Source organism: Betta splendens, chromosome 4, assembly GCF_900634795.4.
Source record: "Betta splendens chromosome 4, fBetSpl5.4, whole genome shotgun sequence".
Classification (NCBI taxonomy): Eukaryota; Metazoa; Chordata; class Actinopteri; order Anabantiformes; family Osphronemidae; genus Betta; species Betta splendens.
The window spans coordinates 25,434,727-25,451,419 of record NC_040884.2 but is presented as its reverse complement, the minus strand read 5'-3'; the positions used below and the strand labels follow the sequence as shown (position 1 = coordinate 25,451,419).

Sequence of the window (16,693 nt, the reverse complement as noted above, 5' to 3'; positions counted from 1 at the left end):
TGAAACATTTGATGGAGCAATCTGTATGGATTTCCTGCAGAATATTTGTCAGACTTGAATTAAGCACTGTTGCTGCGCTCCCTCTCTCGCTCCCCCTCAGCCCGGGGCCTTGTGGCTGACTGCTCCGCGTCTATAAATCACCAGGAACTCACGTCCTGTGTCCTGGAGCGAGCGCGCTGAGTCAGTCTGGCGAAGTTAATCACGCTCACGTCTCCGACTGATAACCAAACGCACATTACGGGGCATGAGCTCGCTTGTTGGCGCGTTGGCTGCGATGCCACATGAACGAGCGGCGCCCAGGTACGTCCTGGGGGGGGGTGGGCGTGGGTGGGGCCGGGAGGATGAGGACGAGGATGGACGACGGGCAGATACAAACCCACACTGCTGTCACGTCCCGTTTGACGCACTATTAGGAAACACGGGACGCTTTCCAAGAGTGACACATGCAGGATCTATGAATATAAGTGGCATAATATAAATGTGGGCGTGCTCATAAGTGTGTTGATTGAGCATACACATGTGATTGTGCTCCTTTTTTCCATGCAGCGCTTTGTGCGTTTTTTCTCTTCTCAGAAGTGCCCTACCCAGATATGTAGGAATTAGGCCGCGTCGCTCTCCACCGTCCCGCTCTAATCAAAGTGCCGATTCTTGAAACGGACAGCTGTTGTCATGTGCCTTGATTCCGCCGTCCATCAGTCCCCGTGGCGGCCGGCTTCTTAGTTGGCTGGCAGAGGCCGTAGGAGGAAGCAGGCTTCGCTGCGGCTGCTGCTTCAAGCGCCAGTTGGACCAGTGCTCCCATTCGCCACACAGGCAGTGCCGCAAATATACTGACCTGAGGTAAGTGTCTTGCTTCTCCTTCTCTGCCGTGACTCATCCTCGCATTAACGTGCCTGAAGATGCTAATCTTCTAATAGTTCATAAAGGTCTGGCTTTTTCCTAACGAACGCATCACAATTCTGGGTAAATGCAAAACACACTACAGCTAACTTCTAACGGTGAGTCGGGGACAATCCCACGGTAGCGCTGGGGTTTACTTAATAGTGGGTTTTCTGATTGTGTGATAAGCATGATCCCATGTAACCATATAAGGAGCTGATCGTCTCAGGACTTAGGCAAGTAAATGTGAGAAACATCTGCTGGGAGGCAAAAGGGGTGGAAACGGCCGTATCAGTTTCCCAGCATTCCACGTGGAGGGCTCCCACCTAACAGCTCCGTGCTGAGAGCGGAGCATCGGCAGAAGCCTCCGCTTTGGCCCCGTTGCTGGAGGCACTGTCCCCGGCCGCCTCCTCGGGTAAAACCGCCCTCAACGAGTGGCTACGTTTGTTTTCTGATGAGTTATTGCCGTCTATTCCTGGCGCGGGGCTCTTGCTGGGGTGGGCCGGGTCCCAAACAATAGTGACAGTTGCAGACTTAGTGAAGGACGGGCGCTTATCACATGTGCATCTGCGGCAAACAGGTGGAAAAACACTCACAAATACCTCGCGTGGGAGGTGAAGGACCTAACAGCAGTCCCACATTACTCCCACATGCCCTTATAGACTAAACACCCGTTTAAAGCAATAGGAGTGATATTAACACATAACCCTGGAAAATTAAATTTACAGATGATTTTTACTGCTGACCAGTGAAAAAGTATAAAGGAAATATTTTGATGTGAGGAGAGAATCAGCTCAGGATCCTCTGGGTCGTCTCACTGGAAGCATGAGACCCAGAGTTCATGTTGTAGTTGGCTGCAAGCGTTAACGGCATCATGAACAGTAAAACATCAGGTTCAAAATGTGACCTTCAGCATTGATCAGCAATGAGCTACAGCGTCTTCATGTTTGGTAAGAATAAGGTCTCATTAACACTACAGGACACAATGGGCGGGTGCATTTAACATTGTAGGAAAAAAAAAAGGTAGAAAAATAATAGGAACATTCACGTTGGGGAGATTTAAGCCTCATAACACACACAAACACAAAGTCAGGGCTCGGGTCAGAGGTCAAATGGCCCTGAACTCTCTCCCTTTAGGGTTGAGGACATCAGAGGTTCCTCTGTATGCTGCTCTTCATTTATTTTGGCCATCATCCCTCATCAGGCCGGGTCGACCCCGTGACCCCGGAGCTTGGGTTACCTGTTAGTTGACTGTCTATTCACAAGGATGGGGTTGACGCTGTGTCAACATTTGTTCTGCGGAACAGGAGGGAGGACTGGGTTGTGGCAGGTTTGGTTCTGTGCGGTGCGGACAGAAGCGACGGGCTGAAATATGAGACGGTACCAGCGAGATTTTCCTTTTATATTCGCCTGTGTATGTCTTTAAACGCTGCCTTTGTTGAGCAGCACAGTCTCTGCACAGCCGATGTGTGATCGTGGCTGTTTGCTGGAGGAGGCAGCAAACAGATGCTCACGTGGACGCCTACCGAGGGGTAACTCCCCCCCCCGCGCGCCGTCAGCTATCAATCAGGGTTCCGTAAGTGGGATCCTTGAGCGGAGATGCTATCAGCGCCGCACTGTATACACTCACACCACAGCCCACCTTATCTGCGCTCAGATAACTGATCCCCTCCGACAGCGGCCTCGCTCGCTCCCTGCCTCGCTCGCCCTGCGTTTCGGCCGGGCCGCGGCCCGCTTCGCTTCAGACAGGGGGCCCGCGGAAGAAAAAACAGCCAATTTGCTCCGGTTCCTGTTTAAAATTCAATAAGTGTGTCTGTTATATTGCAACCGTGTGGTGCTAGCGGGGGCTACAGAGGGCGCGCGCTGCCCCTGATTCAAATCGCTGATGTTATCGGGCTCAAGGAGAAACACGATACACGTCTCAGTTGACAAATCTAGATGGGCATGAAATTAAACAAGGACCAGAAGCATCAACGGTTTCCTGCAACTGTACCTTTTATTATTTCATAAACATCACATTTGCCTAAGAAAAAAACACCGCCATTTAAGTTTTCCAGTGCCTGACTCTTCTTCTGTGGTTTTACATTTACACTCTGTAAAGCCTCCGTGTCAGTGACTTGTCCACAGGGTTTGCGGCAGTGAGGTCAGCGCAGTTGTTTGTCCCGGGTTTGACGACGCGGTCCTGAATCGCTCGTGTTTCTGGGCTTCCACCAGACCACAGCACGTACGGCCTAATAACAATAACAAGCATCCCGGTGTGGAGCTGGTCCCACAGTGTGAGGACCTTAATGAGGAACATGTGGAGCTGCCCAGACACTCAGTCAGAGGAAACCCAATCCCTCACTCCCTCTTTTCTCCCCCTTTTCTCCACCCTTCCCCCCTCTCTACCATTCTTTGCCTTCGCTCTCCAACTTTTCTGTCTCAGTGCCTGAAGTTTTGAAAATCTTACCTCCTTTTTTTAATCGTAATGCTGTTCTAAACACACAAAAAAAACCTCGGCGTGTTCCTTGTCGGCCCCACAGAACGGGTTCTTTGTTTATGTGTTTTCTTTTGTACCAGAACAAGCGGCCCACTGTCACCGGCCGTGTTTTTTTTCCCCGATATTACGCCCTCGTCATCCGCCCACTCCTCGCTTCAGTCCAACTTGTTGTGGAGCTACTAGTGTATACATATTTGCAGGGTCATGCAATGCAATATGCTCATAAGGAGACGCTGGAAGAAAGAGGTCTTTCTCCACCCGTCAAGGCTGACAGGCGGCCTCTTTCATGTGCTGAATCCATCCTTAGCGTCCACCTGGACCCCCTGTTTGCTCCACTGGTCAGTTCTGCAGCGTGGAACCGCGGCTCACGCAGCGACTCGCTGCAGCTCATCAACCGTGGCTTTGATTCTGCATTTTCTTATCTCCACCTGTTAGATTATTAAACCACGTGTTTTCCTTTTTCCGTTCTTCCTCAGGAAATGGTGCCAGCTGATTGTAAAGACAAACCCTGCAACAGGTGAGTCGTCTGAAACCCCCCCCCCCACACACACACACACTGCGTCACTGCCCTGCGTCCAAAATCCAACCTGTTGGAGGGAATTTGCAAATGTGACCATAAAGTGAGCCCATAAAGCAGATCAACCCGGCCAAGCCTCCAAAATTAGCTGAACAAACAGAGAAAGGTAGAGCCCTCTGGGGATAAACTTGGCACAGTGGCTCCAGTGTGACAGAGGCCCCGCTGGCGGCGCAGGACAATCCACACGTTCCACTTGGGTTGAGCTGTCTTCAGTTCTCCCTCCACTATATATATCAGCCCCGCATCAACACGGGCCTGTGAGGACCTTTCACAGGCCTGACAGGCCACCTGAATCACACAATTGTGTGGCCGGAGGAGCCTGCATGTGTATAGAAAAATCAGTGATCCAATAAGTGTCTGGGTTCACTTCTCCCTCATAAAGTCAGCAGGGAGGCGCGGAGGGAGACCCTCGGCTGCAGCCTCCAGCCGTCGAGCTGCGCCAAAACAAAACTTTACCTTTTAATCCGGCCCTGGAAAATACACACGCAACAAAAAGTCAATATTTTATTCAGTAATTGGCCGGTGCGTTAAAATTCGTTATTTGCACGGCCCAGAAACCACAGAGTGTGTCTGCTGGTGAGGCTGTGTGCCTCGCAGATGGTCCGGCCTCGCAGCAGCTGTGCAAATGAAAGACAGAGTGTCGTTGAAGGAGTGAGAGAAATGGAAAGTTGGCCACAAAAGGAAAAGAGTAACACACGAGTCGCTGGCGGAAAATGTAATGGAAACATTTATAACGCGCCGAGATTTGCTCTGAGGAAAATAATGGAGTCTGGGAATTTTCTCCGCACTTTTGTGACTGACAAACATAAAGAATTCCTCGGTGCTTCGCAGGTAAACACCAGTGGGTAAACAGGACGTTCAGCTCCAGATACACACGAATACAGTTCAGCGCAGAGAATCACACGGCCGTTAAAGCTGGACTCTGTTTACTGAGTCATTACTTATCAGTCGTTAATGTCACGATAATACCAGGTTGGAGTCTAAAACGGGGATTTGGAGCGAACAGATAAACCGAACGAGACATTATCTGTCGGTTGGCAGTCACGCTTGTCAATCAAGGCCTATTATTCCAGCAGTGGAGTCTGAGAGTGAGAAAACAGCAGGTGAGAAAATCCTGCTTAATGCGCAACACACACACACACACACACACACACACACACACACACACACACACACACACACACACACACACACACACACACACACACGCAAACATTTGTCCTGGGGGGGGGGGAGACAAACGGCACAGATGCTCTGTGGTGCAAAGGGCTCTCATCAACTCTCTTCCACCTTTGCATGTAAAAGGCCCGCTCCTGTATAAACGGAGCACCGTCACCATGATTCAGTCATGATGACCCTCGGTAATTGCCGCTGCATGTAAATATCAAGTGGTTAGTGAATAATTAGTCTTTCATTGGCCAGCAACCACCTCTGGGCCCCGGCCACGCTTTTAGACCCTCCCTCGTAGAGCCGCCCTGAAGACGGGGGCCCCTTTTGAATGACAGCGCTTGGGAAGGAGACGAATTCTTGTGTGATTTCCCGCAGCCGCCGCGTCCATGAGCAGCAGTCGAGGATCTCCATTCTAACTGAATGGATTGGCATGGGGAGAAGCGGACCTCAAATCACGGCTAAGCGGCAGCTGTGGGACTGTGTGACGCTGACGATGGTCTTGCTTTCGCTGCTCTTTCGACCAGGTAAGTGGCGCTCCGCTCCGCTCCCCGCGCCGCACCGCGCCGCCGCACGCTCCGCCGTGGAAAAAAGTTCACCTCGGCGGCGTCGCGTGCCTCGAGCTGAACTTTGTGGCGGCGATGCGCTGCTTCTACTCGTCCGTCTTTGGGGTTTGAGGAGTTTTTGGGGAGTTTCGAGCCGGACAAAAGTCGCCGTTGTTTGGAAGTGTCCCGTCCGCTCGGGGCACAAAGTAGCGGCGGAGCCTCCGAGCCGCCGCTAGCCGAGCAGCACGAGTGGAGGCGCCGCGCAGAGACGCCGTTAAAAGCCGCTCAGCACAAGACGACAACGGCAACGACGCGAGCGACGGCGCCCGACACGCGGTTGGGTGTCGCCCCCAACTCACGGGCCGCCGCTGCCGCGAAGTTTCCGCCGAGTTGCGCGGAGTCTCGGCTCCGCCGCGAGCTAGCATAGCCCGGCTAGCAGCGGCGGCAGCCTGCGTCCAGGCGCCGCAGCCGCGGAGCGTGCGTTCAGTCACAACCACGGGATGGACGGACACGATCGGTTAATTCCACGGCCACGCGGGACGGCTGCTGCTGCTGCTGCTCGGTGCCGTGTTTCTCCTGTCTCCAGCCTTAGCGGCGTGTCTGCGTCCAGCTCTGGCCTCGCTGCTTCACTCGCACCATCATGTTGTTGTGGATCCTGATTTGTTGCTAAGCTGTTGTTCTTCTTCTTATCTTCTAATGTCACAGTTTAAACACAGCGCCTGCTTTATAACACGTGGGAACATAATAAATAATTGAGATAGTTTAGTCTGTTTATTGAATTTGTTTCCAGCCTGTGTATTTACTACAATGTTTAGCAATAAACACAACAAGAACAATGACAACAACAAAAACTATTGTCATTGTAAGATTGTTATGTTATGTTTTTATGAAAACTCAGGAAAAACATAGAATAAGAACATATAAACAAACAGTTATTAGTTTTGAGATAAACACTCTCTACGGGTTCTTATTGTTTTGGTGACTTGTAATAACTTGGTGTAACTAGAGTTTAATGAAAATGCAAAACATATTTTGTTGAAGCTACATCTCTGATCGTTTATCAAGATCTCCCAATGCAATACATAAACTTTTTATGCATTGACAAAAGTTTTTCTTGGCACCTTGAGGACCTTAAACGATAGGAACAGAGTCAAAAGTGACTCACTAGTTGATCTTTTTTCAAAAGTAGTTTATCTGGTGTCATTTTATTGGTCACCTTTGCAAATATACTTAATAATAATATTACATCAGCTGCTATTTAAGTAAAAACGTGAGATATTCAACACTTGATAGGCTGAATAAAGATTACTCTAAAAGAATCAGAAACAGCAACACGTCTTTATTAGTTCCTGTAACCCACATGTACTAATGTACTAACATGTACTAACTAATATACTATTACTAACACAAACACCGCTTGTTTGCTCGTTCTGCTTTTGCTGTTTTCTCTATGGGCTTTTCTGCTTTTGTGTTTCCCATGAGGCCCGACCGCACGTTTATTGGTAGCCCACTAAGGTCAGCGACCATAAAGGCCCTTTAGGGAGATGCATGATTGTTGATGCAGTGATTGTCAGAAGGTGTCAATCACAGCCGACTCGGGTGACCTCGCAGCGATACCGGGCCGCGGTGCTCCGTGCCTCCAGCTTGACCTCTCTCGCTCCATCTTTGTTTATCAGGACTCGTGTTGAAGAGCAGTAAGATGCGTTAATCATCAGTGCACCAGAGTTTGCTATGGGCTTATTTCGCCTCGTGTCCAGGCTGGAGGGAGAATTAATCGAGCTTGTGGTGTAAACTCAACACTATTGCATCGTAATAGAGGAACCGATTGATGTGCAGTGAATGCAGACTGATGTTTCTTCATTGACACCCACTTATTTATTCCCCACGTAACTAGTTGGAGGCCTTGGTTAATTCCAGTCATAATCTGAGCCTTGCGTAGGCGACACTGCTGCTTCAGCTGTCCACCCCCTCCAGCTTCTGCTGGGACATCAGGTCGGTGATGTTCCTCTTGTGATTCTCGTGAAGTTTGTTGCCCCTCAGCTTCACCAAACCCTGCAGAGCCGTGTAGCGCAACTTAATGGACTTGAATTACCTGAGCAACAGCCAAACCACATTCAACACCCTACGGCAAACTAACACGGGTCGGTTTCCTCCTACGGTGAGGCTGCCTGGTGTTTCTGTGAGGGCTAGTAGGGGAAATAAGTTCTGACTGACTCTGGAGCACAGTGTGGGATCGTGGCCTCGTGAGCTCATGCATTTGGCTTTTAATGGCTCTCCTGATTGAGCTAAACTTGATAGTGGAAAAGTTTTAACTGTGCTGCCTCGTGCTCCGGGCTGAGGTAATGGATCCGCACATGTCAGACGCGAACGGGAGACGTAAAATCCCCATATTTCAGTGCACAGGCCTGATGTTTGCTGCCTGTGTTTTCCAGCTCACTGCCAGCAGTGTCGAATCCAGCGCTGCAATGCAGAGTACGTGGCCTCTACCTCGCCGTCGAGCGGCCTGCAGGACGACGTGGCTCTAGACGTGGACTACTGCATCGCGCTCCGGGCCTACGCCCTGTGCACCCGAAAGCAGGCGCGCAGCTGCAGGGGGGACCTGGTCTACCACTCGGCCGTCTTCCGCATCAAGGAGTTATTCTCTCAGCACAACTGCTCCAGCGACGGGCCCACCTCCTCCGCCAAGGTGCCCAGCACGTCCCGGCCCGCAGTGCTGGAGCTGTGCGACTATGAGAGCCGGGTGCTGGTGTCGGGCTCGGCGGGCCAGCAGAAGAAATACGCCCACTGTGGATTATTCGGGGACCCGCACCTACGGACTTTCCGGGACGAGTTTCAGACCTGCAAGGTGGAGGGGGCGTGGCCTCTCATCGACAACCGCTTCCTGTCGGTGCAGGTGACCAACGTGCCCGTTGTCCTCGGCTCCAGCGCCACGGCAACTAGCAAGGTGAGACGGGTGAATACATGAAGGTGACTGGGTGGAAATAAATAAGGTCAAGCGACCTTTGGGAAGAGCCCAAACACTACATTAGCTTGTGCAAATGTTAATCAAATAAAGGTTCAGCTGTTTTCACTACAACTAGTTGCAACCCTCCCAGTGTAGCAGCTCAGACTATATGAGCAGGCTGTTTTTGCGCATAAGGAATCAAACGTGAAGTTAATAGTCATTCCTCGGTGCCTCTTGAGCCTCCAGCATTCCTCTTGTCTTGGAGCTCCTTCAGATCTGTGAGGGGGGGAGAGGAGGAGGAGGAACCTTCACTGGTGTTGAATCACAGACATGCTTGAGCGCTCTACCTTTAACACATGGGTGGTCATATGGTAGTGATTAACGCTCACTCAAACATTTTCCTCCACCGCCACGATGTGGAATGTTTTTTCACCCCTCTGGTCAAATAATTAACAGGCGCTTTTTGTGTAAATATGGAATAATGTGGAAAAATAAAGGAATCAGCCTCATAATTGAGCAGCAGCAGAGGTTGTTTTTGATTCTGTTAATTAAGTAGGCCAGTCGTTTGTGTTTTCAGCTTTTTATGTTTGAGACCTTTAAGTCTATTATATCTGAATCTTGGCACAGACACATCTGGACGTAGCCTTGACTGTGTGTGTTAAACCAGGTTAATTAGCTCCTAGTTAAATGTTTCTTTTATACCTGAAGTGTAAATAATTCCTGTTTTACTAAAGTAAGTAACTTCTCAAGTAAAGCTTTGAAGTAATCTGTAGCAGTCCCACACTCCACCGTTTTTATTCAAGGAGTGAACTAGTGCAGCTATTGCATCAGAGGTTTCTGCACAGATACCTCCACAAGCATCCACTGGGCCCCCTGCTGAGCTGCCTAATGTAAACCTGTGGCGCTGGTGCAGCGAAGTGTACGCCAGCACCTGCATGCCCCCATCATGCCGTTGGAGCTGACAGACTTGGGACAGGAAATCATCCGTCAAATACAGTATCCCTGCGAGTGTAAACATAACCACAGCCGCTGCTTCGCCAAGGCGCGTTCAAAGCTCGAATCGCAGTCGGTCACTCAGCAAATGCGAGCAGGAGAAGCGATGGAGGACAGCTGGAGAGCTGAGGCTTTTGTGAGTCGTTGGAGCAAATGTTGAAGAGCAACTTATCGGCAGTAATTTGTAGAAATTTAGTTTACAAACAAAAAGACCAGTGCCCGCAATCTGCTGAATATTGGCCTAGTAACAAATGCATTTACATTGTAGATGACATCAGTGAACTAATCACCATCAGCCGCAGAAACACAGGCCACCGAGGGCCATGAACACGCTCCATGGCTGTCTAGATGTGTGATTAACTGCTGCCACCTTGTGGCTATAATTGGTACTGATTCCATTCCGGATTCACGCAGCCAGTTGCTACACTCACAAAACGTTTGAATGTGTTACATGAAGTATGACATTTGAATTAACATTGCATATGTTCAATGCATCCTCTCATGCTAACCTCGCTCTCCTCTGCTGCCTCAGATCACAGTGATCTTCAAGTCCTACCACGGCTGTACGGACCAGAAGGTCTATCAAGCCACTACCGAGGACCTGCCCTCAGCTTTCCAGGACGGGACGCGCAGCGGCGGCGAGAGCGGCAGCCTCAGCATCGTGGAGCGCGGCGGCTCCGGGGTGGGCCGGCAGGTGAAGATCCAGGCCCGCTACATCGGCACCTCCATCATCATCCGGCGCGTGGGCAGCTACCTGACCTTCGCCATCCGCATGCCCGAGGACACCCTGGACTTCTCTGAGGACAACGGCGGCCTGCAGCTCTGCCTGCACGGCTGCCCGCGGAACGAGCTCATCAAAGAGCACACGCTGAGCCGCCAGAGCCAGCCGCGCCTGCAGGGCACCAACACGGAGCTGGGCCCTCTGAGGCCCCCCCACCAGGTTTACACGGTGGAGCGGGCCACGGCCAAGTGTAGGGAGACTCTGCAGGTGGAGGACGTGTACTTCCAGTCGTGCGTGTTTGACTTGCTGACCACAGGGGACCCCGAGTTCTCCATGGCGGCCTTCGGCGCCCTGGAGGATCTAAAGGCCCTGCCGCCCAGTAAACTGAAGCAGAGCTCCCCGAGGACTCCTCGTCCTCACAGCGGAGGGCTGTCGCACACATCGGTCGCAGCAGCGGCCAGGAACTCCCTTCTCCCGCTCCTACTCCTCATTCTGCTGCTTTTGTAAAAAAAAAAGGATTCTTCATGGAGGCAAACGAGGAAGCAGAACCCGCCTGAGGACAGAGTGACGGGAGCGCTGACGTGTTTCATTTTGATTTTAACTTGTGAATGTTGTGAACTTTTTGCCGTTGTCATTTGAAGGATTTCACACAGTGCAGATTCATCCACGCATCTCTGTGCTCGGAGAAAATCATCAAATCACACAGTTTGGGCATCAGGAAGAAAATGTTTTCAGCAGCTCAGTATTAATTGGGGGTACTACCGCCTCTGCAACCGTCAAACACCGATCTTGTAAATATATTTTTCGCTGAGAACGAGCCCCGACCTCCAAACACACTCCTCACTGTATGATCCAGTAATATCAAAAGCACTTACTGGCACTAACAGCGTGTTGTCTGTATATCACTGTCATGTCTTTGTTCGCTGCAACAGTATTTCAGAGACCGGCCAAACTCACAGAATCCAACAACAGTATGTAAAAAAAACTACCTATCCATGTACGGCGTCGGTGTCAACAGTTCTCATTATTCTGTGAAACGCTCCCTCTTCAAGCTGCCTGGCTCCCAGTTTAAAGGAAAAAACAAATCTTTATATAATAATATATTAAAAGAGTGTATATATGTGTTATATTGTGTATAGATGCTTTTAACTGTAATGTGTTTTACATTTGTTGTGTTTAGTTGCTATTTTGAGTCATTTTAATAAAAGTAACCTAATATGTGTTGCATTTGTAATTTTCTGTATTAAAGTGTTGAACGCTCCACACGAAGCCCTGCCTCATCTCTGTGTTGAACTTTTTATTGAGAAGCATCTGTAATGCCCGCTCTGTCCTCATGGGGTCCTCAGTCCACAAGGTCCGACGGCCCTAAAATATACAAGACAGTTGTGACAAGCTGGCTGTGTAGCTGTGGGGGATCCACAGCATGTTCTCAGCCCCCTGTGTAAATGTTACCTCTGAGTGCTGAGCTGGCTGCTGGCCTTGCTTTTGTCTGCGTGGCTCCAAATAAGATTTAGTCTGCGGTTAACACCGGGTCAGGGCCAACGACAACAATAACACACGGTGCTGATATTTGCAATACATGTGAACAATGAGTTCTTTGATTAGAGACATGATCTAATCCGTTTTAGAGCTAATTTTGAGCCTGATCTGGTCAAAGACCGAGTCCGTGTCCCGTTCCTTCAAACCGAGCTCAGGCTGCTCCTCACTGAGTGAAGCCGTCGTTCTTCATACTGGGAGGACCGGGGCGATGGCGCTTTACTATTAGGGTGCAGGCTATTTGCACCTTCATGCATCTATCTCACACATGGTGGGTTCAGGTGCCTCTGACAGAGACGTCCGTCACGTTCAAGAGCCAAAGAGATGAAATCATTTCAGTCGATTTCTTGCCTCTCACATCAATCATCTCTTGAGCGTATTTTCATTATTGATTCATCTACTGATTGTTTTCTTGATTTAATCATTTGCTCAATTAAATGTCAGAGTGTGGTGAAACATGCCTGTCACTGCACAGCCTATATTGATTGTATTATCACAAAAGCAGCACATAGATACGGGTTAAAATCTGGCTGAATAGTGAATCATGTTATTTAATGGGGACAAAGTGCGTCTTTTGCTTCCACACTGCTTATTACAGTGGCATGTTCACTAAAGTAAAGGCAGTGAAGAATCCTTCTACCCCCATGAATGCTCATCATGTGCGAAGGCAGCTGTTTTGTAAACCGAGATGATGAGATCTGTTCCTCATTTCGCTCTCGGGTTTTAAGCAAAGCTAAGGGCGCTGGCGGCCTCGTCCTGACTCACTTTATCTGTGAAGATGCAGCCATCTGACAGCGCTGTCAGGCAGCACCAGCCTTATATAATGACCAGAGCGCCCCCTCAGTCGGCCGAGGAGCGGCGGGCGAGCGCTTTAAGAACGAGCACGGACGCTGAAAACAAAAAGCACAGACTGCTCCCATCTGTGTGTCGTCACAGACGGTGGAGCAGAGGTGTGAAGGAAATGGCTCACACCTTTACAAACCGCACCCCCCCCCTCTCTGAGACGCCCTGTCTTGACTTTCCCCTGTAAACAAGGACAATTACCAAGCTAATGAGTTGAGAAAAAAAAACTGCTTGAGTGATTGATACTCTCAATGGGGAAATTAATTTGATATTAACAGAGCACTTGGCAAGATAAATAGATAGTGGTGTGTGAGTCCTTGCCTTGATTGGTAATAGATGGATTGATGGCTGTCTTAATGCAACATGTTCCTTAGCCTTATGAGGCGGCCTTGATGAGGAGGCGCCACGCCAGGCGCCGTGGGGCTCGGATCCGCTCTCATGCCGTCTCGTGTTTACCGCACCTGGAGCTGCAGAGCGGATCCGAGGCCACCGATGCATTTTACATGACGCTGACATGAATAAAACACAACATGGAGGATTAATAGGGGTCCCGGCGTGCGGGAAATAAACGAGCGCCGCCTTATCTGCTCGGACTCCGGTCGCTGATGCTTAATGACGTATGAGGATGTTGGTCAGCTGTAGCTACAAGCTCATCCAGATGCTGCTGTGCGATTGTGTCCGTCTCGCACGGTGTCTCCTTAAATGATCGCCTTGCGTCATTCCTGTAGACCCCCCCCACACACACACACACACACACACACTCTCTGGCTGAGGCATCTTGCTTAATGATGCACTCAGTGTCTGACTGTTGCACAAGACGTCCAGCATACACATACATTACACCTCGTTACATGGGTCAGTGCTGCGGAACAAAGAGGGGAGGGAAAAGTTGGGCGCTTCTCGGGGAGTTTGGGATTACGCCGCTATCTCTGACCACAGGCCCCCTCATACCTGACCAGCTCGATCCCTCAGTGTCTCCTCAATAATCAGTATGACAGCGAGCAACTAGACATATCTCACCCAGTGGCTCGCTGCAGAATGGGTATTGACCTACATATCACATCATACGCTCTTGGCTCGTGCGATAGAGATGGGGGTAGGTGGAATATCACCGTGTGATTGGCAGTCCTACTTTAGTAAACATGTTGCATCCCCAGGGTGTGTGGCTTTTCATATGTATTTATAGTGAAACGTCCCAGGGAGAGCGAGCGAGCGAGCGAGCGCGAGAGAGAGAGAGACAGAAAAACCACACAAGTTTGCTGTTTCTGCCGCTTCAGCAGTGTTTCTCCTCCGCTACTGTAACAGTAGAAAACAGCTGAGAACATCTGCTTGTCTGAGTGTGTATTTTTATTAACGAGCCCGTGTCACCAAACTTTTAACAAATGGCCCCGCGGCACCCTGACGCCCCGAAAAACCCAGCTCGGAAATTAAGCATCTGCATCATAAATCTTGGAAAGTTACAATAATTTGCAATTCACTCCCTCATCAAAGGCAATATTACCCTAATTTATTATCTCCCTGCACGAGGGGTGCGCAAAGGCTGTGGAGATAAGAGTTTATCAAGAGGGGGATTGATTTTCATTAACTGATTGTAATAAAGATGAACTGCCTGCCGTGCACACTGACCAAGAGCCACACTTTATTGTAATTGGGACAATTTATTTCATGAGCCAATGGCTCTACTTTTTTGTCCCCTCAATCCCGCTCCCCTTTTTTCATATCTGTTTCTCCACAATCCTGCGTCTCAGCTGCAGCGCTGCTGTTGCTACAGCAACTCTCGATGTATGAAGACGGTGATTACAAGGTGGATTTGGAGGCGAGTCACTGTCAACAGATGCTGCATCAGGGTTTGTTACTGGGATCAAAGCAACACAATAAACTTGAGTGATATTCACTGGCTTCCTTATATCAATTTACAGCTGCCTGCTTGTCACAATTATAAAGTCTATTTGTTCTGCTGTCGTTCTCCCACAGCCTCTTTAAGACACTTCCCCGGCTGAGAGCGTCTGGTGTTTACAGGCACTGGTTTGTTCCTGCGTCTTACACTGCGCGTCATGACACATACTTCAGTTGTCTCCCAGCAGCAGAGCAGCGTCAGATGACCTGCTAACGTTAGAGCAACAAGCCTCCGGTCTCGTCAATGACAGATGATCTAAATCCCCACACACGCTGCGACGTGCAGCTCCCACGCGGGGGTGAGGCGAGTGCATCTCAGCCTCCGGCGCCGTGGGATGAAGGCACCCCCTGCCTGCGGGGAGAGAAGGACTCCCGAAAACCAGTGGCAAGAAAAAAAAAGTACAGAGAAGCCGTGGACGCGTCATCGGAGTCAGACCGGACGCAATTCCTTGCTTGTCTTGTGCAAAGCTGGCGAATAAAAAGGATTCTGATTCTGATTCTGATCAGACAACATGTCAGGGCTTCTCCGTTCAAGTGACCCCCCCCCCCTCCATCTCTGCTTCACAGCCGAGCACGACATTGCATCCAACAGGAATGTGAAAAACAAAACATCCATTTTGAGTTTTTTTATTGTAAAATTGGAAAAAAAGGAGAGAAAGAGAGAAAAGCCCCGATAAGCGTTTCTTTTTGATACATATCTTTATCTTACCATAACCATAAAGTAAAAGTCAAGTAAGTGGTCAAATGAAATAAATAAATAAATAAATATCAAAATAAATAAATAAATAAATAAACATCAAGTTACACACTTGATCCGATAATTAATTATAAAATTATTAGATCATCAATCAACAATATGAAGTAATCTAAGCAGCAAGTATTAAGAAATTTCAACAGGGGAAAATGTTTGGTTTCTCAGGCTAATACAGAACACGTTGTTTTTTAAAGTCGTCTTTGTTTTTGTTTAGTTTTGTTTCCCTTTTTTATAAAAAGATACTGCTTTCCCTGTCAGGTAATCCATGCTGTACTGACACTGCCACAAAAAACAGGTGGCGCTGTCCTTTAAAAAGCAAACGAACTAGAAAATAATACAACCTGTAAGCAGCCTTTGTCTTCTTCTGGCGCCCTGCGTGTCGGTAAAGGCTGCTCCACAGACTCCGTACTGCTGTTTAGAATGTTTTTGTACGCTTTGTGCTGAGAAACCACAAAGTTAACATTTCCATGAAGCGAAAAACACCCCGCCCTCCCTCCCCCACTTCAAACCCCAGCTATATTTACCCAAAGGAAGGTCCTGTGCTGATTTTCAATAATATACAGATTTCATATTTATAATAAGCTACTATCCTTAGCATTCAAACCATAGTTAAAGAATCATATTGTTAATACGAGTAGTACAATAATCATAATCTCTGACCCCCCCCCCCCCCCCCTTGAGCATGCTCAGAAAGTGACAGGGCACCATGGTAGGATGACAAACAAATGTAATAAATAAAAGATAGATGCAAATATAAAACCAAGCAGATAAACTTCAGCTCGGACACATGCTGCGTCAACTCTAGCACAACATTGTCATTCACTCTTTTTTAAGCCAGTTGTGCTAATTCACAAATGCTAAACAGCTCATTAATTTTATTTTCCTCGTTTTCAGAGCAGATATGTATACACAGTCCATTCACAACTGCGAAAACTAATCAGGTTGGGAACTGTCTCCATCCACAAAGCTTCGCTGTTTTAATTGCATTCAATCAAATTTATTTATTTTTTTCTCTTCTTGGCAGAATGAAATTAACTCATCCAATTTCAGCCACAGCTGGCATCTTTAATTTGCATTACCCAAGCTGTTGTGAGGGCCAAATTTAATTTGATTTTAATAATTTAAAAAACTCTCCAGCAGAAATCCCATAAGAAAAGATTTTTGAGTGGGTTTATAAGGCTCTGCATGGCCCGAGGAAAGGAGCGCATATATCACAGCTTCCTAAAGCTGCTGGGCCCTGACAGGAGAGAGGAAACTAACAGTAACTCACCGGGGGGAGAAAAACGTCTTCGCTCAAATATATATGAAATCTAACCTTTTCACTACAAAACCGCTGTATATCACCACAGCCTGAACTGACGC

At 48.8% G+C, this 16,693-nt stretch overlaps 1 protein-coding gene across 2 annotated transcripts; it reads left to right on the top strand.

Moving 5' to 3' along the window:
- The first annotated feature begins 627 nt into the window (after positions 1–627).
- Positions 628–11,571, top strand: rgmd (RGM domain family, member D). Of its 2 annotated transcripts, XM_029148569.3 has the most exons (5): positions 628–837; positions 3,832–3,872; positions 5,478–5,626; positions 8,077–8,588; positions 10,114–11,571. In XM_029148569.3, the coding sequence occupies exons 2-5, from the start codon at positions 3,835–3,837 to the stop codon at positions 10,807–10,809; spliced, it is 1,395 nt and encodes a 464-aa protein (XP_029004402.1). In that variant the 5' UTR covers positions 628–837; positions 3,832–3,834; the 3' UTR covers positions 10,810–11,571. The 2 variants fall into 2 exon arrangements, with proteins under 2 accessions (XP_029004402.1, XP_029004401.1); XM_029148568.3 differs by lacking the exons at positions 628–837; positions 3,832–3,872 and having other exon boundaries at positions 5,182–5,626.
- Positions 11,572–16,693: the final 5,122 nt, after the last annotated feature.

Coding starts and splice junctions, on each gene's coding strand:
- rgmd (XM_029148568.3), top strand. CDS start 5,431: ATGACAGCGCTTGGGAAGGAGACGAATTCTTGTGTGATTTCCCGCAGC. Junction 5,627..8,076: donor TTCGCTGCTCTTTCGACCAG/GTAAGTGGCGCT, acceptor TGTGTTTTCCAG/CTCACTGCCAGCAGTGTCGA. Junction 8,589..10,113: donor GCGCCACGGCAACTAGCAAG/GTGAGACGGGTG, acceptor CTGCTGCCTCAG/ATCACAGTGATCTTCAAGTC.